This window comes from Melopsittacus undulatus, chromosome Z (genome assembly GCF_012275295.1).
Source record: "Melopsittacus undulatus isolate bMelUnd1 chromosome Z, bMelUnd1.mat.Z, whole genome shotgun sequence".
Classification (NCBI taxonomy): Eukaryota; Metazoa; Chordata; class Aves; order Psittaciformes; family Psittaculidae; genus Melopsittacus; species Melopsittacus undulatus.
The window spans coordinates 36,892,228-36,916,283 of NC_047557.1; the positions used below are offsets into that span (position 1 = coordinate 36,892,228).

Consider the following 24,056-nt stretch of genomic DNA (forward strand, 5'->3'; position numbering starts at 1 on the left):
GGTGATGTCCTGAGTTTTATTTATCTTTGACCGTTAAATTTAGCGGTGGGTGACACAAAATTTTGAAAAAATAGATTTTTATTTCTTTGGGAGCAAAATCTAGAAATTTTAATTGATAAGCATCTCTGTGCATAGGTAGGGATTGTTTTAAAACAGAATGAGTTGTTCTGCTGTTTGTATGAAAAATAAAGATCTTACAAGGAAAAAAAGGTTTCTAAGCAATGCAAGAGAAAAGTTGGGTTTGTTTTTATAACCTTGGTGCTGCATAAAATAAATAAAGCTTTTGTATTGATTGAACAGAAGATCCATTTCAGAGCCTTGTTAGACACTCTGGTCAATTCCTGTATTGATTTATCTTGACAAAACAATCCACAAAACCAACTAACAAGTAATTACACTATAATAACAGGCTTATTTAAACAAAAAGTTTGGGTCAGTTAGCAGCCAAGTACTGTTGATTTGAGGACACTGAAAAAATTAACAAAACTTTTAAGTACATACTGAAGCTGAGGAATATGCTTAAATCTGTCCTTGATCTGCAAACCATTCAGGTGGATACCTAATTCCAGAGAGGTCTGTAATATCTGATCATGTGCCTGCGTAGTTTGTTGCATATCATCTCATTAACAGTACCATTGCAAGTGGCCACTTTCATAAAAAAGATTTGTCTTTTCTTCTTATGAACATCTAAACAAGCTTTTTTCCTCCCCTATTCAGCCACTTTCTCTTATCCTATGACTTCTGGGTGCCAAGACTTAACATGAATACAAAAGAGCGAAACAAGAATCTCGGCGAGAACTTTTAAATTCACAATAAATACTTTATTTGATTACTCTGTATTTTTCTCCTTGCCTCTTCCCAAAAGCAACGTACCAATCACATTAACAACTTGATGAAGCATGACTATAATCACAGCATTGCTACACAGATGAGAAATCAGGGAAAACCTCGTCATGCTGTTTTCAGGGTTTACTTTTAATTTGAACTTTCCTATTTGAATCAAATTCCTAGTAGCACCTCTCTTCCCAATTGCCTAAAAGAAAAATGGTGATGACTTAAAATCTAAACATATGTACAGACATGTAAATTGTTCCTGTCCTTTCCTATTCAATATAACTGCATCAGATCTCTCCTTTTTAGTGCCTACCTGGAGGCAACATGGGTCATAACTTGTTTCATTCACAGTCACATTCATGCATACAACTTCTACCTGTTAAGTGGCATAAAGAGATCCATGGCTCAGCCTTAGGTTTATTTTTCCTATTAGATTGTGGGATAAATCTTGTATGTGAGTCTTTCAAATACTGAGACAATGTAAGACTTTTTGTAGGGCTTGGCAAAGTAACAAACCAAGCTTACAAAGTGGTTTTGGCCACCCTTGTAGATTCATTCATCGAGAATATCTAGTGAATTAGCCCTCAGAATGTTTTAGTGGCAACAGTTTATACTATGTATAACATGGTCTCGGGCTATCAGCATATCAGAAGTCCCAAACAAGATCAAAGCTGCTTCACACAGTGTGATCAATACTTAAAACTTCTGAGTACTGGAGAAGAAGCAGCAGTCAGACATAGCAAAAGCAAACTGCATACCCAATGTGAGTGTGCTTAAAAGACAAAAATCCTTAGGAGTTTTGTTCTTTCTACTGGTCAGCAGCATGCAACTTCCCCATTAAGCAAAAAATATATTGATGTTACGGTGTGTTTGGGCATTTTCAAAGGATGGATGTAAAATAGCAGTTTGCTTTCACTTTTACAATACTTTTATTCTCTTATGTAGTAGTTCTTCACCGGTCTGGAGTGGGACCAAATAGAAACTGCAGAAGGCTCTTTTAAAAACGAAAACCATATGAGAGTAGCAAATACAGGTAATTACTGAAATCAAAACTAAGACAGTAGACACCACAAATTGAGTATCAAGATCCTCAAGAAAGCTGAACCAATCTAACTTCCCAGTGTTGTCAGAAAATTTAATCCTGTTCCCTCTGCCTTTTTTTATTTCTGTCTCTGCTGTTCAGGTGGTTGTAAGAGATGATGCAAGGGATAGGGACAGGACTGAGAAGCTAAGTGCAAAGATACTGTACACGAGCTTCAAGTTTGTGTTTGGTGTCTCAAGACACTTCATCACTACATGAAGGCCCTGAGGAAGTCTTAAAACACAAATTCAGTGGGCTAGAAGAACTGAGGCATTTTTTTTCCAGAATCATGTTTTCCGTAAGAATACTGACTCCTTACCAAGATGTAAGGGTTGTAACACTTTCTAAGTAGGCTGTATTAATTCCTCTATCCACATTTCAATTCACACAGATGGGGAAATAGTTAATCCAGGATTTATGGATTTCAGAGTTGCTGCAGTTGGGATCATATAGAATCCACTCAAACACATTATCCGAAAACTTGCACTGCAGCCTACTTGAAGCCAGACCAGGAGACTTAAAAGGGAAAAAAGTATCATCCTGATTCAATATTAAACCTGGCTGGGGAAGAGTGCATGGAAGTTGAACAAAGGAGAAATTATGCAACTTCTTTGAAACTTCAGAAACATTTTTTTTCTTTGCTTAACTTGTCTTTATTTTTTCCTAAACAAGATTTCTGGCTCCCAAATGTAATATTGCAACCAGGAGTTGATATTCATAAAAACATTATCTCCCAAGCAGTAGTTAACTAATAAACTGTCTTATCTGAAAGACACAGGAGAGGAAAACCCTACTAAACACTTACTGTTTAGTCTCTGACGTATATTTATATCTGCCTTAGACTTCTGTGCTTATACTACTTGTGTTTAATATAGTTTTGAATTGTTTTCAAAACTGAAAATAACTTGCTTCATGCTGTTAGGGAGTCATATAAAAATAGAAAAAGATAGGGCAATTATATGCTTAAATGGCATGCTACTCATGGATTAGTGGATTTTAATGTAATAGAAAAGGTAAGACAAAAGTGGTATCAATACTGTAAAAGATTCACAGTTGCACCTCCTGAGGCTGTCTGAGGGCTCTTCCCTCCTGCACACTTCCTCGTCTGATCACCATGCATTTCTGATGTTTGCTGGAAACGAGTTTATTTTGAAACAGAAAGTGTTTAAGTTTTTGCACGTCCACAGCAAAAGACCAAGTACAGGTCCTGTCTGTATTGCGCCACATCTTACAACTGGCATATTTTCTGAAAGCCCTACTGTCTCTCTTTGAGGAGACTTGGGGTCTTGCTCTGACAGTGTCTTCTGTATTCAATGACTAATTTAAATATGACTATCTAAATAAGGTTAATTTTCACCAAATCTGTATTTTAAAGTCATGCAGATGTGCGAACACTTGCTGGATTTCTCTCCAAAATGGCGCTGATGGATTCTGAGGTGCTTAGTCTTATCTGCTGTTTCTTATTTGGCTAGAAGAAAATCCTCTTCACAAGGCTCTAGCAGCAAATTGTAACTCACAGCAGAGATTTCATGCCATTAGAAGCTACAAGCAATGCCAAGGATGACCTGCACCTAATAAAGCAGTGCAGAACACATGTTATTGAAGTCTTTTGTTTTGTTTGTTTGTTGTTTTTGGATGGGTTTTTTGTTTAAACATGATTGTAAAAGGAGCATGAATTAAGGTCAAAACAGGGTCAGTGAGAACCAAGGTCCTCTGTGTGCTTGCAATTTTAGTCACAATGTTTGCTCCTGAGATATACAGGAAGTCATGTTAAATCATAGATGAATGAATAAGGAAAGCTGGAGTTTTTATGTCCTCGTTCTAATGGTATCCTATGTCATATGGCATTTGTCTTCAGTAAAGAGGGGCAGATATTTAAACACTGGTACATCCTAGAGCTAAACACTGGTTCTCCAGTTTCTCCTTTGCAAAGGGTGCTACACACTGTTACAGAATGGATAGGAAATTACCTTACTGAAGCACTACATTCATTTTTGCCTCTGACTGGTCAGTCATACACCTACTGTTTGTGTCATAAATTTGCATGTCTCATAGGTTACGAGTTTGCTTCTAGTAAGGGCAAACTGAGTATGTCACACCAGTTCATTCTTCAGCAAACAGACCACAAGACAGGCAAGCTTCGAAACTGATTCTTATGTTCTGTGGCTCTGCTCTTCTGGTCATTTTGGGGTTCTTGCTGTTTGTACAGTGTTAACGCCAACCTTTAACATACTCAGTAGAAGATTCAAACCAGCCATCAGTGGCCATTCTCAGTCAGTTGCTGTGGGGAGTAGCTTGAGAGAGGAAGCCTGTAACACCGAAGCAGAGTGTGGAGAGATCAGCGTCCAGGAGCCTCACCACAGAGCGACAAGAGCCACTGAGGAGGGAGCCTCAAGTCCTCAACAGGACTTGCCCAAGAGCTGGCAGCTCAGCTCCCGTGAGGAGGTGACTCAGGGGGGGCTGAGCCAGGAGGAGTGGCACCAACTGTGAGTGGTTAAAAACCTGCCCAGGGAGCGCGGCGACCAGAGTGGGTCGAGGCAGTTTGCGGAACAGAGCGGGCAAACAGAGCGGGTCGAGGCAATTTGCGCGGCAGTTCGTGAGGGCAGGCGAGTGGGATGGTGAGCACTCGTCGTACGACCAGGGTCTGGTCTGGGAGCTCTGCCCTGGCTGCCCCAGTGGTGGCCAGCGCAGGCACCCAGACAGAGCCGGTAAGTGGGGAGGTTGCAGTGCAGAGCTTGGAGTGTAGAGAGTGCCTGCACTGGTCCTGTGAGGGAAAGGTGCAGAATGGGCAGGGCTGTGCTCACTGCTCCCTGATGGAGGTCCTCCTCCAGCAGGTGGCTGAGCTACGGGATGCTGTCAGTAAGCTGCAAGCCTGCACCAGGCTCAAACAGCACAGGGGCCTCAAGATTCCCCTCTAACTCATGGAGGAAAGAAGGGGGCTGTTGATCAGGGAAGCTGGGAATTAGTAACAAAAAAAAACAACCAAAGGAGGAAGAGAGCAATTAAAAGCAAGGGGCTTCCTCCTAAATCTGTGTACCCACCCAGAACCGCTTTGCTGTCCTGCAGGGGGCTGATGAGGAAATGCACTTGCATCAGAAACAGTTGGCTGGTGCATTGGTACAGAAGATCTCTCCTGGTGCCACCAGGAAAAAGTGGCGGGTTGTAGTAGTAGGGGACTCTGCCTTGAAAGGGACAGAAGCGCTCATCTGTCGGCCTGACCCGGTCGCAAGGGAGGTGTGTTGCCTACCTGGGGCACAGATCAGGGATGTTGCAGAGAGGCTGCCTGCTCTAGTAAGTCCCATGGACTATTACCCTCTTCTAGTGATACATGTGGGTGCTAGGGATATAGATAGTAGTAGCCTGAGGAGTATAAAGAAGGACTACAGAGCTCTGGGAGAGGTGGTCAGGGGTTGGCTCCTTTGACTGCAGTGTTGGAATGGAAGGTTATAGGCTTTTTAGAAAAGACAGGCTTGGTAGGAGGGGAGGGGGGAGTTGCCCTTTATGTTAGGGGTAGGCTGGAGAGTATGGAACTCTGTCTGGGGACAGGTGATCAGTTAACAGAAAGTTTGTGGGTCAGGGTTAAGGGGAAATTGGTGATGGGACACATTACTGTGGGGATATGTTACAGACTCCCTGATCAAGGGGACTCTGAGAACGAAGAACTCTACAGACAAATAGGAAAAGCCTCACACTCCCAGGCCCTTGTTCTCATGGGGGACTTCAATCACCCTGACATCTGTTGGAGGGACGGTACGGCCTGGCACAAGCAATCCAGGAGGTTCCTTGATTGTGTGGAAGACAACTTCCTTCTGCAAGCAATAAAGGAGCCGACGAGGAGAGGTGCCCTGCTTGACCTCGTGCTCACCAACAGGGAAGGGCTCGTTGGAAATGTGACTCTCCAGGGAAGTCTTGGATGCAGTGATCACGAGATGGTCGAATTCGAGGTCCTCAGGACAGTGAGAAGAGCGTGCAGCAAGCTCACTGCCCTGGACTTCAAGAGACCAGACTTTGGGCTCTTCAGGAACCTGCTTAGCAAGGTTCCATGGGATATAGCCCTAGAGGGCAGGGGGGCCCAAGACTCTTGGTTAATATTCAAGGATCACCTGCTACAAGCTCAGGAGTGTTGCATCCCGACTAGAAGGAAGTGCAGCAGGAGGGCCAGGAGACCTCCTTGGATGGATAAGGAGCTGCTGAGAAAAATTCACAGGAAAAAATAAGCTTATAAAAGGTGGAAGCAAGGACAGGTGGCCTGGCAGGAATACAGGGATGTTGTCCGGGAAGTTAGGGAGCAAGTTAGGAAAGCTAAGGCCCAATTGGAGCTCAACTTGGCAAGGGATGTTAAAGATAACAGGAAGGGATTTTATAGGTATGTAGCGGCTAAAAAACAGACTAAGGACAATGTAGGCCCTCTCAGAAGCTTTCGGGAGAACTGGCTACACAGGACTTGGAGAAGGCTGAGGTTCTGAATGACTTCTTTGCCACAGTCTTCACTGGCAAAGGCTCTGACCGCAGCACCCAAGTCTTGGAAGGGGGACAGTGACTGTGAAAACCTAGACCTTGGGACCACTGTACATGAGGATCTGGTTCGAGACCATCTTAAGAATCTGAATGTACATAAGTCCATGGGCTCTGATGAAATCCATCTGCAGGTCCTGAAGGAGCTGGCGAATGAAGTTGCAAAGCCACTGGCCATCATATTTGAAAGATCATGGCAGTCAGGTGAAGTCAGGCTGGAAAAAGGGAAATATAACCCCCATTTTCGTGAAGGGGAAAATGAATGACTCAGGGAATTACAGACCACTCAGTCTCACCTCTGTGCCTGGCAAAATCTTGGAGCAGATTCTCCTGGAAGGCATGCTAGGGCACATGAAAAACAACAAGGTGCTTGCTGACAGCCAGCATGGCTTCACTAGGGGGAAATCCCGCCTGACCAAATTGGAGGCCTTCTATGACGGGGCTACAAAAGTGATGGACAGGGGTAGAGCAGTTGACATCATCTACCTGGACTTGTGCAAAGCGTTCGACACTGTCCCACACGACATCCTTGTCTCTAAAGTGCAGAGACATCAGTTTGATAGGTGGACCACTCAGTGGGTAAAGAACTGGCTGGATGGCCACATGCAAAGAGTTCTGGTCAACGGTTCAATGTCCAGCTGGAGACCAGTAATGAGTGGTGTCCCTCAGGGATCGATGTTGGGACCGATCTTGTTTAATATCTTTGTCGCTGACATGGACAATGGAATTGAGTGTGCCCTTAGCAAGTTTGCCAATGACACCAAGCTGTGTGGTTCTGCTGATACGCTAGAGGGAAGGAATGCCATTCAGAAGGACCTTGACACGCTTCTGAGGTGGTCTGATGCCGACCTCATGAAGTTTAACCATGACAAGTGCAAGGTCCTACACCTGGGTCAGAGCAATCCCAGGCACAGCTACAGGTTGGGCAAAAAGGAAATTCATGGTAGTCCTGCGGAGAAGGACTTTGGGGTGTTAGTCAATGAGAAAATGAACATGAGCCAGCTTCAGTGTGCGCTTACAGCCCAGAAAGCCAAGCGTATTCTGGGCTGCATCAAAAGAAGCGTGACCAGCAGGTCAAAGGAGGTGATCTTGCCCCTCTACTCTGCTCTTGTGAGACTTCTCTTGGAGTATTGTGTACAGTTCTGGAGTCCTCAACATAAAAAGGATATGGAACTGTTGGAACAAGTCCAGAGGAGGGCCACGAGGATGATCAGGGGACTGGAGCACCTCCCATATGAAGACAGGCTGAGAAAGTTGGGGCTGTTCAGCCTGGAGAAGAGAAGGCTGAGTGGAGACCTCATAGCAGCCTTTCAGTATCTGAAAGGGGCCTACAGTGATGCTGGTGAGGGACTATTCTTTAGGGACTGTAGTGATAAGACAAGGGGTAATGGGTTGAAACTTAAACAGCAGAGGTTTAGACTGGATATAAGGAAGAAATTCTTTACTGTTAGGGTGGTGAAGTGCTGGAATGGGTTGCCCAGGGAGGTAGTGAATGCTCCATCCCTGGCGGTGTTCAAGATCAGGTTGGATGAAGCCTTGGGTGATATGGTTTAGTGTGAGGTGTCCCTGCCCATGGCAGGGGGGTTGGAACTAGATGATCTTGAGGTCCTTTCCAACCCTAACTATTCAATGATTCAATATTATCAATCCTTTTCCTGAAGTATCTGCACTTTCAGTATGAAGTGAGTGTTTGAAGCAAAGTAGCATTTTTTAGAACTAAATTACCTCTTCCTGTTTTCAGTAACTTTAATAGAGCACTCAGTATTGCCCAACAAAAGAAAATGGTTTGCTATTTGGTATTATTTTGGTTTTGAAAAATATGGAAAGTGGGTAGCTACCTAAGCAGCTGCTCTCGAAAAAATTGCTTTTATAAACTTATGATTGGCAAATTTTTTCTCATTTGAAAAGAGAAAAAGCGTACTACCAGATTAATGCCTTTTGTGCTGAAGTGCTGTGAGAGATAAAAACCGAAATACACCAAATGGTGCCTCAGTATGGCACAAATTACAGCTGTTATTGTCAGCAATTTTATATCCATTTATATTCCATATGATTTATTGGTCCTTCAGCAAAGACTCTGTGGCACTACCATTTCCTTATTAATTGCAGAAACTAGTCAGAAAAAGGCAGTTCAAAAAGTACAGTATTATACACAAACGATATTTCACAAACAACATTATAAAGAAAGATACCTGCAGTTTCTTTATGTGACTCAGTTGTTGTCCAGAAAAAAGAAAAAAAATCCATTTTAAATAAATTCGTGCAAGATAAAATAAAAGACACTCTCCCTCTGAAGATAAAATCACTGTAGTAAATACGCAGAGAAGTATGTGCTGTATGATTTATTACCAAATGTTTGACACACAGGAAAATATCTCCCCAAACAAGTATGGAAATTATTTCAGTATTGCTGCTTCTTGTTTCAGTGAAAATGCTGGCACAACCCCTGAACAGTGCTGGCTTACATTTTGTGTTTTCTGGGCACTTCCAAGGGGCTGCTTATCTGGAAGTCAGAACAGAATGTCCCAGAGGAACGGATCAAGCCCATCTGGTCATTCTGTCTTTAAACTATTTGCTAATCTTGCTAAACTAGTTGCAGCAGTAATCTCTTTTCAGTAGATAAGTGTAATTCCACTTCTATGGGTTTTTCATTACTTAAAGAATGTTGTTGTCTTTCCATAGGAAATGAATTTAGGTCAAATTGTGTATTACCTGACCTTATGTTACTAGCTCTACCTTGTCCACAGAGAACAAGAGGTGTTTCCTCAATACAGATTTCTAAGGTAATGTCTCAACAATCAGTTTGATTCTTTCTTGCAGCACTTGCACTGAAGTGCGATAGTCTTAATTTTCTAAAACACCAAAAGCTCAATCTTCTTATGCAATAGAAGACACAAATATAGAAGTGTATGAAACAACAAACCAAGTTACAAGATATGCGAAACACCTAAACACATAGCATGCCATGTCAGAAAAAAAACAGTGATTTGGCTTCTACTGCACAGAAAGAGAGAACAACTCTTGGGAGGGAAATAAAAAGAGAGTGAGGTTTTTCCTTAGCTGCCGATTTCTGGCACAGGTGGATTGGAAATAAAGTTTTAGGAGGTCATAAAAGAGGGTGACACAAATTCATTTGCTGTGGTGTTAGGATGTGGCAAGTGAAATTTTGTCCAGACTTCTCTCTCCCTTGCACCCAGGCTTGCACTCAGACCCCCTGTGACCTCTCTTCCTCCCTCCATCTCTCTCCAGTCTGCCTCATCAGGTGCCTGTCACCCCTTCCTTTATTCCTGCTTTTCCCTTCCACAGTCCCACTCATAGCTGACCTCACTAAGGGCCAGGCCAGGGATGTAAAATCCTTCTCTCTGCTTTTGCACTCACACTTGGAGTTGGAGGAATGGCATCGAGTAAGCAGGTGGTCTCTAAGTCTTCACCTCCACCTTATTTCATGGTTACAGGACTTCGGGAGACTCAAGTTACTCACGGATAAAGGCTTATAAGACTCATTCTGGCTGCTGTCCAGAGTCAGCTGTACCATGTGAGACCAGGAGTATCTTTCCTTCCCTGTGAACGCTAGTATAGCTCACCTGGAAGCTCACAAATATAACCGCAGAGCATTGTATAGCATACAGCAGGAGTTTTCTGAAGAAACAGAACAAGTTCTGCCGAAGCTGAAAACAATGCTGACTTCACAGTCTTTACTGAAAGTGAAAAGTAAGCAATTTTTCCCAAGTTTTGGTTTCAGCTTCAGAGCTCGAGGCAGCCAGCCTAAACACAACTAATTCATATCTCATCAGTCTGCAGGGACTGCTCTCAATTGCAGTATAAATTATATTTCATCTATCTATACCAGAAATCTTATATAATATAAAATACAAAAGGGTGACTGATAAATATTGGCTGATGAGTTAAGCTTCTCAGCAAGTTTCTTATCTTCAACAGCCTTCTAAAAACTTCAGTAACACCACACTATAACTGCACAACAATATTATATAGCTGCTTCATCCAAGCAGTTCACCAAGTATTACCCACAAAATAATTTGTAAACCTTAAGTTTCCATTATGGCGTAGTCACCTAGTTTTATTCTGCCCTGTTGGCACTGCTATAATCTTCTTCCACCTTGAATCCCCTAAAACACTTTGCATTTGTGCGTCTCCTTGTCCTTGCAGTCCAGTTTTGGAAATTAGGAAGGTAAGTCAATAATATGATCAGCAGGAGAAATACCACAGCCAGGCACTGCATCTTTTCTTGGCTTTACAGATTTCTGTTAGAGCATAATTTAAAAAATTTTGTAAGAAAATTTTATTTTTTCAGCAACTGGAGTATTTACCTAGTATGTTTTTCAGCTTTTTAAGAAGACTGTGTTAATTATAGTGTTTTATAATTCTTTTCCGTTATATTGCTGGCTCTCAAAGAAAACTAGTAGACTATAGTACAATGCAGGTTTGCAAAAGCCCTTCTTCTGGGTTCCAAACAGAAGACTAAGTCATCTGCTTTTAGCACTCCTCCAAATATATTTTGTCTTACACCTAGTTTATGTCTAGAAAGAAGGAATAACAAGGAATAAATGTGAAGAGAAGATAACAAAGGTTGAGCAAATGAAAGATTCTGAAAAAGGAAAGCAATTTTAAAGAGGGTGTACTTCATTTATAGAGATCAATAGCAAAAACAGACCTTCAGATTACATAAAACAGAGCATGAGGTGACATCAGTGTGGACCTAAGATATGTGTAAAACAAAATTAAAGTTTTACTTCAAAAAGGCTTTGAATTATATTGTGTTGGTGTGGGATACGTTTAGCAATGACAATTAAAAGACAGCTTTTTCTTTGGTTTACATATGTAATAGGTGGTTTCCTTCTTCCTCCATTCCAAGCAGCTTACAAGCATGATTATCTTGCCCATTTTCTGCCTGAGAAGCTGACAGGCAAATTCCCACATTCCATTTCTTGCTGTGATTTACAACTTTTGTGATATTGCCAGCTACTTCCCTATGTTCTCAGGTAAGATTCATTACTGTAAAATTTTTCAGGATGACCCCCAGGTATGCATTTTAGAGTCCCTGGCTAGATTCTTGTCTCAGTACAACACCATTTTAAAAGTTACATTATTTATTTTTGTGAGTAGCTCAGTTACTTTATGCTGTAGTTTCTCAGATGAATACCAACTCCCCCCAGTTATTATTGCCATGGAAGTTTCAGCTTTCCCCAGTTTCTCACTGTCAGTGCCATACCTTCTCCAGCTATAGGGAATAACCTCTGGTTACACATCTCCTCTTTCTCTGATGAAGTGGCATCCAGTGATAAGAAATCACCTGGCTTATACACTTTAACTATCACGTTTATTCTTAGGTGCTGTAACAGAACAGTGCCTCTCCCTCCAGCCTCACATCTCAAAACATACTCTTCCAGTAAATTCTCAGTCCCATAGAAAAATCGTGTTATTTATTCAGTTCCTGCCCAGTAGTAACCAGGCCATGAAGAGCAGGAAGAACATGGTAGTAAGCTGAATCTTCTCCAACTCAGAGAATGTCAGCACTAGTAATTATTATTAACAGTAGAAGAAATTATAACAATACTGCAGAAGATTATCCTTGATACTATTGAAAAAGACTTGTGCCTGTTTGAAGTGACTCCAGTCACAGAGCCAGCGCTTTTCTGCTCTTAGAGCAGTTAAAAAATAAACAATGGCTAAATTAATTTCTTGCAATCATTAAAAATATGCAGTGGAGCCCAGCATCACAGAACTAGATTATAGCTGCAGAAAGCTGTGCTTGTGTGCCCTTGTGACACCAGTTTCAAATGACTACTACAAAGCTCTTGCTAGTAAGGAGCAAAAAGAAATGGTCAGCAAGGAGAGTTCCATGACTAAGTCTATAAAAGTCTAAGCTAGTTGCCAAATCTTTGCCCCTCCTCCCCCTCCTTTTTTTACTTACCTCCTCTAGCTTTTACAAACATTTTTCCATGGCATCCAAGGAAGATGAGGAAACTCATTAAACCAGCTGCCTGGTACAGTGAAACTGGTTAGGCACAAAGTCCCCTTAGTCATTCCAGAGATACAGTTTCTTGTTTTTACAAGTAAAACAGTTTCAGATAGCAGTAGGGCTTCAGGGTTGACTTCAACCTCTTCCAGTTACACAAACTGATTGTATATAGTTAATCCAGTTAATAACAAACAGGTTATTTTGTCAACATCAATGAAAAAGAAATAATTTATTAGATATTACATGACAATACAAGGGCAGCTGAGCTCTGAGGATAGCTTACAGGACTTCACTCTCTCCCAACTCAAAATTTCAAAGAGGTATTAACTAGGGACCTTCTTTCCCGCTGATCTTATTTCTCTGACATCAGGTCATTCTGAGCAATTTGGACTGAATTCTGTATGTCAGTTTCAAATGAAACTTGAATGGGTGAAGTTTCATGTTGTTACTTAATCTACAAAAATATTTTATTTTACTCTGAAGCACAGATGCATCAGGATTCAGAGGTCATGCTAAAGCAGATTGTTTTCTTCCAGCTTTCCTTTCTTTCAGGGAGGAAAGTCAGAAGGAAATGGCCTTTTCCTTGTTATTAGAAAGCATGAGAACCTGTAATTTCTCCATAGATAATCCTCTGCTAATGAAAAGTACAAGTATGCTTATTCAGGTGATGAGTAGCTCTGGAAACAGAGTCTGCTTCAGCTCTCACAGAACCGTAAGGGGATAAATAATTATATTCCTAATCTTTCTGCTCTTTCCAGGAATGTGTTTAGACTAAATGGAAAAAAAAATAGAGTGATAAAAAAGTCCTTTTAATTTCTTCACAGAACTGCTCTTGAGAGACACTTTCAAACTGTGATAGCCCAAAAGGGAAAGACAGCCTGAGTCCCCCTTGTGCCTAACCAATTTCTTGCCAAGGATATCACATCAGCAAAAATGTATTATTACGAGCACAGACAATAAAAATTACAAGGGGTAGTACTTGTGAAGAAAAGCTGGGAGAGAAAAATCATCAATCAGATTCTGCTTGACAAAGTCTTTGAATGAAGGGACTTGTGTCAACAAATCTGAACTACATTTATGACCCTGTTAGAGATTTTGCCAGTTCAAAGGCCAAAGGTATCAATCTCAACCCACGATGAAAGCTAATTATTAATCCAAATGAAAATCTGTACATGATAAAATTTTATTACTTTCTCAGTAACACGTCTGCAGCCAGCAACCTAAAAATTTCTTTCTGATGCAGCAGTGACAGAAAACATCATGTGCAGGAGTCCATGTGACCTGATGAAATCCATCCGTGGGTCCTGAAGGAGCTAGCGAATGAGGTTGCTAAGCCACTGGCCATCATATTTGAAAAATCATGGCAGTCAGGTGAAGTTCCTGATGACTAGAAAAAGGGAAATATAACCCCCATTTTCAAGAAGGGGAAAATGGATGACTCAGGGAATTACAGACCAGTCAGTCTCACCTCTGTGCCTGGCAAAATCTGGGAGCAGATTCTCCTGGAAGGCATGCTAGGGCACATGAAAAACAACAAGGTGCTGGGTGACAGCCAGCATGGCTTTACTAGGGGGAAATCCTGCCTGACCAAATTGGTGGCCTTTTATGATTGGGCAACAGAACTGATAGACAGGGCTAGAGCAGTTGATGTCATCTATCTGGACTCATACAAAGCGTTAGACACTATCCCACATGACATCCTTGTCTCTAAATTGAAGAGACATCAATTTGATAGGTGGACCACTCGGTGGGTAAAGAACTGGCTGGATGGCCACATGCAAAGAGTTCTGGTCAATGGCTCAATGTCCAGCTGGAGACCAGTAACGAGTGGTGTCCCTCAGGGATCGATGTTGGGACTGGTCTTTTTCAACATCTTTGTCGGTGACATGGACAGTGGAATTGAGTGTGCCCTCAGCAAGTTTGCCAATGACACCAAGCTGTGTGGTTCTGTTGATACGCTAGAGGGAAGGAATGCCACTCAGAGGGACCTTGACACGCTTCTGAGGTGGTCTGATGCCGACCTCATGAAGTTTAACCATGACAAGTGCAAGGTCCTACACCTGGGTCAGAGCAATCCCAGGCACAGCTACAGGTTAGGCAAAAAGGAAATTCATGGTAGTCCTGCGGAGAAGGACTTGGGGGTGTTAGTCAATGAGAAAATGAACATGAGCCAGCTTCAGTGTGTGCGCACAACCAAGAAAGCCAACTGTATACTGGAGAGCACCAAAAGGAGTGGTGACCAGAAGCAATCCTGCTCCTCTACTCTGCTCTGCTCTTGTGAGACCTCTCTTGGAGTATTGTGTGCATTTCTGGTGTCCTCAACATAGAAAGGACATGGAACTGTTAGAACAAGTCCAGAGGAGGCCCATGAGGATGATCAGGGGGCTGGAGCACCTCCTCTATAAAGACAGGCTTAGGAAGTTGGGGCTGTTTAGCCTGGAGAAGAGAAGGCTGTGTGGAGACCTCATAGCAACCTTCCAGTATCTGAAGGGGAGCTACAAGGTTGCTGGTCAGAGACTCTTCATCAATGGCTCTATTGGTAGGATAAGGGGTAATGGGTTTAAACTTAAACAGGGAACTTTAGATTGTATATAAGGAAGAAGTTCTTTACTGTGAGGATGGTGAGGCACTGAAACAGGTTGCCCAAAAATGTGGTAAATGCTCCGTTACTGGTGGTGTTTAAGGCCAGGCTGGACAGAGCATTGGGTGACTGGATCTAGTGTGAGGCATCTCTGCCCATGGCTGGAGGGTTGGAACTAGATTTATGGTCCTATCCAACCCTGCCCATTCTATGATACATTAACTAACCTCAAATTCCTTTTATTCCCTTCATGTTATAAAGGTAAGTAACATTAACAAAAGTAACTATGGTTACAACCACAAATTCAGTCATATCAGGATACCTGATTATGATCCAAGTCAGTCCTGAATTCATGTATTTTTAGCTATTCCCTCTGCCGAAACAATGCACTTGCTAATACATTAGTGCTTTCTCTCAACAAAATGTCATCAAACCACTACCACTAAAGATACCGCTCATACAGAGTTATGCAGCAGAGGTAAATGCAATCAGTTGGGAGCAGCCTCTTCCCAGACAGTCTGCAAGAATGGAGTTGCTTCCACAGGTATATAAATGCCAATATCCTGAAAGTTGTATAAGACAAACAGTGAAGTCCATTTGCTGCCCTAAAGTGCTTTCTGCATTAGATTGGCAATTGTGGAGCAACTGTGAAGCAGTGTCTCGTTAGGCAACACAACTGATTTACAAATAGGAGTCTGCTGCCTTCCTGAACAAAATGAAGACACAACTTTTATAAGCATTTTTCACACCCCACTCATTTAGTTGCACCAAAAACCTAGGGTAGCACTGCAAACCTTTATACAAATCTACGAGCACAAAGGAAAAATTACATAAGCTACTTTACATGATAAATAGTGGGGTTTTACTTGACTACTATTACTCTCTTGAAATTTCTCCTCCCTCTTTTCATTCTAACACAGAGCTGAAAGGCTGTTGCAATAGCTGCAGATTATCTAAAGATAAATCAGTTATTTTCTAGTTTCAATTAAAAATGTTGAAATAAAATAAAAAAAAATGAGAACTCACAGGACACAATATTGTGATCTACTGCCATTTATTGGCATCTGTCTCTCACCTTATGCACATATTTATAGGCTGGGAAGGCAGAATAAACATATGTATTAGAGGAGACAGTCAAGTATACACACTTCAGTCAACTGGGAAATTGACCTGCCACGATCTCATGACCCAAAATAATACAGCTTTTACAAACAACTGAAAAGAATGACAGTTTTTATAAAAATTGTTTTCAAAATGGACAGTAAACTCGTAAGAAAACCTTTAGCTACATCAACCCAATACCATGATTAAAGAGAAATGAAATAGATTTCTACTGTGTGAGATGAGTTACTGCCTGAAAGGCACAGATCTTCAATAGCTCAGAAAGGTAATGTGGAACAATTTTTCCATCAGAAAATAGAAGTCAGTGCTACAGTTCTTTCATAAGAATAAGAAGAATTTGAAAGTAAAGTTATTAAACAGCATCTTGTTAAAACAAATGAATTCAAAAAACTGAATAGCAAAGTTATTAGACTTTCTAACTGACCTGTTATTTTGATATATCCATGAAGATAAGGACTTCTGAGTTTACTAATAGCAACTGTTCACTGTTACAAATTACCTATGATATTTTTTGTTTTTCATTGTATTCAACAATGAATTCAACAAGCCAGAATGAAAGTTAAAAAAAAAAAACTTGAAAAATATTTTTAAAGCTGTGGCAGGACAATTTTGTTCACTTACCTGAAATATTAAACTAATGCTCTTAAAATAACGAAATACCTGAAAAGACATTATTTACTTCCAGGAAAACTATCTTACATATTGTCATCAGAAAGGTATATTCTCCTCCCTGTTCAAAGCAATTCAATCTATGAAGTCATAAAACCTCCTCTTATTGCCAGCAACATAGGTGATGTATTGAGAAAACACGTAGGGATTTAGAACTACACCAACAGGAGAGTTAAGAAATAAAGCAACTCTTCCATCAGCCAAAATGGAGACATGTCAGCTGGAGTCAACTTCCAACTAAATACAACTTTTAACTGATGAATAAAAAACTGTACATGATCCAGCAGTGTGCACTTTGCAGCCCAGAAAGCTAACTGTATATGCTCAGCTGCATCCAAAGAAGCAGGACCAGCAGGTCAAGGGAAGTAATTCTGCTCTGGTGAGACTCAATACAGGAAAGACATGGACCTGCTGGAGATGGTCCAAAGGAGGGCCACAGAAAGGATCACAGGGATGGAACACTGCCTTGTGAGGCTGAGAGAGTTGGGAGTGTTCAGCCTGGAGAAGAAAAGGCTCTGAGAAGACCCTACAGTAGTTAAAAGGCTTTCCAGTACTTAAAGGGGGCTTATAAGAAAGGTGGGGACAGACATTTTATCAGGGCCTATTGCAACAGGACAAGGAGCATTTAACTAAAAGAGGGTAGATTCAGACTAGATGTAAGGAAGTATTTCTTTATTATGAGGGTGGTGAAACACTGGAAAAGGTTGCTCAGAGAAGTACTAGATGCCCCATCCCTGGAAATACTCAAGGTGAGGTTGGACAGGTCTCTGAGCAACATGACCTAGTCAAAGATGTCCCTGCTTGTTGCAGGGGTTTGGACAGTATGTCCCTTCTAATCCAAATAATTCTATGATTTGCCCCTAGGCAAAATAAGAATATTTTAAAAAACACTATGAATACAAAAGTTTCACTCTAGGCTTTAACCGTGACTATCAGGAAAAGAGAGAAAAAATAAAAAAAATTAAAAAAATTTTTTTGAAGACATATTGAAAACATACTTGTATTTCATATATTGAAAACAAGTGATTTCACTGCTCTCACAGATTGTACCTAAGTTCCTTCCATTTTCAGTGCTGAAAGTTTATCATAGAATCATAGAACAGTTTGGGTTGGAAAGCACCTTAAGATCATCTAGTTCCAAACCCCCCTCTAATAACTAATTCCCAAGACATCTTGCAATAGGAAGCATTCATGAATGAATGCATCAATAACTGTTTCCTATTGCAGGGCTCACTGGAAATGCTTTATAATACTTGTTAGTTTACAGACTCTTAGTCACATAAAAAAACCCAAATTTGCTTTTTTTGAACATATTTTTCTGCCCCTTTTCAAAATATCAGACAACTAAACACAAGCATGGAACAGAGTCAATGACCTTGCTGTATGCACTTACCATGTACCACATGCTTGGCCACTTGGGATCATTGAAATAAGTGGATTGGGTACCACCAGGTTTATAATCCCTCTTTATCCTTCTTTTAACCACCTGCTGTTGTATCCACTCCACCTGCCAACCATGAAAACATATGGAAAGTGTTAGGGTTCCATGGAGATTATCATGAAATGTGTGAAATCTTGGGAAGTTTCCCATTACCATAGTCCAAGGCATATTTCATGTTAAAGAGCTCATTTTGGCAGTGGGAATGCGCAGCTCACCTTGGCATATTGTTCACTAATGAATACATCCAATTTACTTAAATGTTACAAATATACCCCTGAACAGCTACTTAAATCCCCTGCTTAGAAGGACTTCATTGACTATCATCTTTTGAAAGCAATTACACTATTATTTTTCATTACTAGACCAGTGCTTCTTTTGAATTTATAAAACCAGTTGCTTTTACAAAATATCACTATGAGAAATTAATTTCTGACATGGTGGGGTTTTTTTGTTTCAGTTTTTTGTTTGTTTTTGTTTTTTGTTTAAGTCTGTTCCTGAAAACAAAAACCCTCTGAAAAATATTCATTTTGTTTAACAATAACATCTAAATCACCTTCACCACTTGGAGTAAAAGAACCCAAAATTAAACAGTGTTTTTAGCAAAGTGACTTTGTCAAGATTCTCTCATCCAGGAATACCTGGAACTTTTTTTTATACTAAGTATTTCCTTGGAAGAAACAGCTGGGTACTGAGCAACAAACAGGTCAAATCAAAACAACAGCAACAATAAAAAGAAAGCTTGAAATGGAAAAAGAAATGTAAGTGTAAAAAATGTAATTCTGAAAGTTATATTCTTGTCTGTCTGACATTTCTTCAAAGATGCATGACACATCCAGAAAGGATGACTAAAAGTGACATCAACCTTAAAGCAGACATGACTCTGCAGTTATTCCTACATTAGCTATTCTAAATGGGAGATAGTTTCCATAAATGTAAATAATATAAACTATCCACAGAGAAACCTAAGTTATATTTATACACATCTAGCTTCCTGACAGCTCATATTTCTCCTGAATTGTTTCAAGGGATATAACTATAAAAATTCAATTCACCTCTTTCCAAGCAAGACAGCCATCTCCTACTAGCAGCCAACTCTTCACCTCTTATTTGTGCTGTTTATGAATATTTGTGTATGCACACAAACATACAAATATATAAAAGAAGTTTACTTTCTATTCACATATAGAAATTTTGCTTGAGATCCATACCAAGCCTACCTCTACCATACCAATCTGGTCTTTACTTCTTGGTCAGATAAAAATACAGGAAGATATGCTGATTTCTCCATGACAGGATTCTTAGGATATTCCTTATAGAGGCTGGCAACAAAGCTTCATACCTTTCTTTATAAAGAAGAAATTAATTTTTCCCAAGAATTAACTTCTGGTCAAGATCAGAGACCCTGGGCATCTAATTTGGCATTAGGGACTGCTGTGCCTCAAGCCTCCTATACGAACTACCAATAATAGAATAATTGTAATAAGTTTTTGAAAAACACCATTCTTTTGTAAATGGAGCCAGAGAGTGTAAAATATTCAAGGAGCCTGTGCAACACACAAGTTCAAACAGAACAACCTAATACCATATCTATATGGATAAATGAAAGGGACCTTCCTCACATGACACATTGCAAAACTCTACTAATCACTGTGAAAACATGTCTCCATTTATTTACTGCCTATTCAGCTGCAAGTATCTGCTGACTGTTAAAAAGATTGAAACATACAGGCAGCATAGTATTTGTGGAGACTGATGTATGCATACATTGATGCCTCAAAACCCATTCAATTAATTTATTTTCTCTGTTTCCTTTATTCCAGACAACTTTATCAATAATATTTATCAGACAGTTTAGTCCAAGTAAACATAAACACTGTGTCACTGCACAATCCCAGTTTATTTGAGCAATAATTTGAAACAGAAGGATTTTGTATATATGTGGGGGTTTATGTTCATGCATATATTTGTACAAGAGCTTGTCCCAGCTGAGTTAATCTATAAGCCTGTACTATAGTAGGTGGTTAGATTTCAGTGAGATATGGATGATTTTTTTTTTTAATCTTATCTAATGCCTTTGTGACTGTACTTCAGATTATGCACATGTTGCAGGGCCTGCCCCTCTTACATGCTGGATGTTGTTCATAGTTCCTATTTCTTCAGCTCCTAGCAAGTTAAGGAAAACATATGAAACAGTAATTTTGCAGAAGAGCTGTGCAGCTTGGACAATCAACCCAAAGCCAGAGAAGGAAACATAACTTCTTCTCTTCCCATAAGACTCAATGACAATTTTGTGTATGCATAAAATTACTATAATTAAGATAGCCATTTGATTTTATACAGAGGGGGATAAGTAGCATGTCTGCCTGAGTATGCATATAGCTCTCTAATGCAGATAGCTCTCTAATGATGGAACCAAACAGGACAGAATAATTTCAGTTGGAAGAGACCTACAACAATCATCTAGTCCAACTGCCTGACCACATCAGTGCTCACCAAAAGTTAAAGCCTATTATTGAGGGCATTGTTCAAATAGCTCTTAAAACACTGACAGGCTTGGGGCATCAACCACCTCTGTAGGAAGCTTGCTCCAGTGTTTGACCTCCTTCTCAGTAAAGAAATGTTTCCCAATGTCCAGTCTGAACCTCCCATGGTGGTTTGAGCAATTCCCACACATCCTGTTCCTGAAGAGATGAGCACCCCCTCTCCACTTCCCCTCCTCAGGAAGCTGCAAAGAGCAATGAGCTCACTCCTCTGCCTCCTTTTCTTCAAAACAGACAAAGCTGGTATAATATACTAGGACTCACTTTGAGCACTACAGATATTCACATCAGTGAAAGGGGGAAGTCAAAATGACCATTCTTCACCAGTGACTGTACAGAACACTCGACAGAGTAACCTAAACTATCACAACATGCGTAATCGCAGTCCTGATTATAGCCTTGTCTGGAAGATTTTTACCAAACACCTTATGTTAAGATCTGCTTACTAATTGTTTTTATTCTGAAGATGTACTGACACAGACATCTAGAATATAATCAAAAACATCACAGGAAGATAACTTTCTCATCTGTGAAGTCAGCGTATAAAATCTGATTTACAGAACATACCATTGCTATATAAAAAGAACAACCAATTCCACTGAACCACAAGGTTTGGAGTTTTTCTCTAAACTGAACAGAAAAATTTGCCAGTTTAAGTTAAACTGTACAATGACTGAGATATTAATGAACACAAGGTCAAGACTCAGCAGTTAAGTATTCTGTCATATATTTCCTTTGAGTACTTTATGGGTACTCATTCACACACCACTGCCAAATGCCTCATGTATCTTGGATTTGTTTGATTCTGTATGTTAAGAGCTCATTTGTATAAAAATATTTTCTTTTTAAAAGTCTCCACACTTTCTAAGGCTTTTCCTTTCTAAGGAAAATCTCTGGAGTAATTGATTACACAGATTCCTGTTTCTTGCCAAAAAGAGACTCTATGCAAACAATGAGGTGCATTTTAACATTTCCATAAAGTCACACTTACTGAGGGGGAACAGTGAACATTTTCCCATTGACTTGCGCTTCAAAAGTTCCATTTCCTGAATGTCTAGAAATCAAAGCCAAGCCAGATGGGAGACCAAAATATTTTTTAGAAATCACCATTTCCAGTCTCCTCACTTCAGCACTCACAGGGTAGTTCTGTACATGATGCAGGTCTTTTTCACAGACCAGCATGGAACAGTGCTATGGCATAAAAGCTGCTCTGAGCTAATTCAAGCCTACCACTCTTTTATACTGTTTAAAGTGCTAAAAAATTATAATGAAATGTTATCTCTGTGTGGAGCAAAACCACTTTCTACCATTTCCACTCTCACTGATTCAACAGAATTCTTGGAAAAGGAGCACCATGTCAGTATGCTGCAGTAAGACCTCTTCCAGTATAATAAACTCTGGGGGAAAAAATAGTTCGAAAAATGTAAAAATATAGCATACTGAAAAAAATAATTCACCAATTTACCAAAGCAGTGTGATTTTTAACATACAAACACTAGACACCCTTGTGAAAGAGTATTTCTTCATATATACTACGAGAGAATCTGCTTGAATAAATATTTTTAAATTGATTAAAAAATACGTTAAGTCCAGTAGGTGAAAATGCCATTACTATAAAGCAGAAATCACAGACAAGCTGAAGGTGTAATCCTTTCCATTTTGAGGAAAACAAGTATAGGGAAAAAGCCACTCTAACCCTGAAGTAGGTTAGGCATTTCATACCAAAATCTAAGATTTATATATTGCAGAATTAAACATGGAGGTGTGGGTATTCAGTCTGTGAAAAACAGTTTCTGAAGTTGCAACTCCCAAATGTAATCTTAGCTTTTATCCCTTGTACTGTCATCATTCACCTCAATCTGTCCTAAGCCTGTAAGAGGAAATCAGAAATTCCTGCTCAGATAACAAGAAAGCAGGTGGCACAGGAACACTGTAGATTAAAGAGAAAATGAGAGAAAACTCAGATAGGGAATGTGGAAAGTACTGCCACGTAGTGAATCTGTATGGAGCCAGGATGGATCCACAAAAGGGGCAATGCTCATCTTGTAGAAAGCTGGCACTGAGCAGCACTGCAGCATTCCTACCTGGAGCTGGCCTACAGAGAAATTGCTCTGAGTGAGCATCCTCCCTCCATGTGTGAAGGATCTACACTGCATCAGGTACACTTCATTCTTCACTTGCCTAAAGACTCTCAACACTCACACACACGTGAACAGATCTTGCTGGAAAAGGACAGGAGTGAGCCTGGCACTCTCAAAGACAGAAAATTAGACTGTGCTGGGCCCAGAACAGGACACAGGAGAAAATTCTGTTCTTACAGTTCCTACTCTAGAGGAAAGGGATGCCATCACAGGAACCTTGACAGGTTTGAGAGGTGGGTCTGGGCAAGCCACATGAGAACTAACAAGGCCAAGTACAAGGTCCTGCACCTGGGTCAGGGCAATCCCAAACATGGATGCAGGCTGGGCAATGAGTGGATTGAGAGTAGCCTGGCAGAGAAGGACTTCGGAATGTTGGTGGATGCAAAACTGAGTTTGACTTGGAAGTGTAAAATTGCAGCCCAGAAAGCCAACCATATCCTGGGTTGCATCAAAAGAAGCATAATCAGCAGGTCGAGGGACATAGATTCTCCCCATCTACTCTGCTCTCACGAGACCCGGCCCACAGTACTGCATTCAGCTATGCGGCCCCCAACACAAGAGAGACATGGAGCTGCTCAAGTGAGTCTAGCAGAGGGCCATGAAGATGATCAGAGGTCTGGACTGACTCTGGACACACTGAGAGAGTCAGGGTTGTTTAGCCTAGGGAAGAAAAGGCTCTAGGGAGCCCACATAGCAACCTTCCAGTATTTAAAGAGAACCTAAAGGAAAGATGAGGAGGGATTATATCAAGGTTTAACCTCAGCTGACATCGAAGTACCACACTGTCTCTTGCTCACTCCTTTCTGCCCTCCTCAGGGGCATAAGATGATCAGGAAAAAAGTAAAACCAGTGGATTGAGGTAAGAACAGTTTAATACTTGAATTAAAAATATTATTATTGATAATAACAACAGTAATATAGAATATAGGAATAACTGTCATGAAAAGGGAAATAACAAAATGAGAGAAAGAAGTAAAACCCAAGAAAGACAACTGATGCATAATAAAACTGCTCACCACCCAGTGAGCAATGCCTCGCCTGTCCCTGAGCACTGATTGGCCCCTTGCAGCCAACTGTCGTGTTTATATATTAAGCATGACATTCTATGGTAGGGGCAGTTGGGTCAGTTGTCCTGGCTGTGCTCCCTTCTGG

At 40.6% G+C, this 24,056-nt stretch overlaps 1 protein-coding gene across 2 annotated transcripts in view; it reads right to left on the minus strand.

Annotated features, from left to right (window-relative positions):
- PCSK5 (proprotein convertase subtilisin/kexin type 5) overlaps positions 1-24,056 on the minus strand; it is a 261,360-nt gene that overhangs the window by 190,356 nt on the left and 46,948 nt on the right. For both annotated transcript variants that reach the window (XM_034072696.1, XM_034072697.1), the window contains exon 3: positions 18,176-18,289. In XM_034072696.1, coding sequence (XP_033928587.1) covers positions 18,176-18,289 — 114 coding nt within the window. The remainder of the gene's footprint in view (positions 1-18,175; positions 18,290-24,056) is intronic.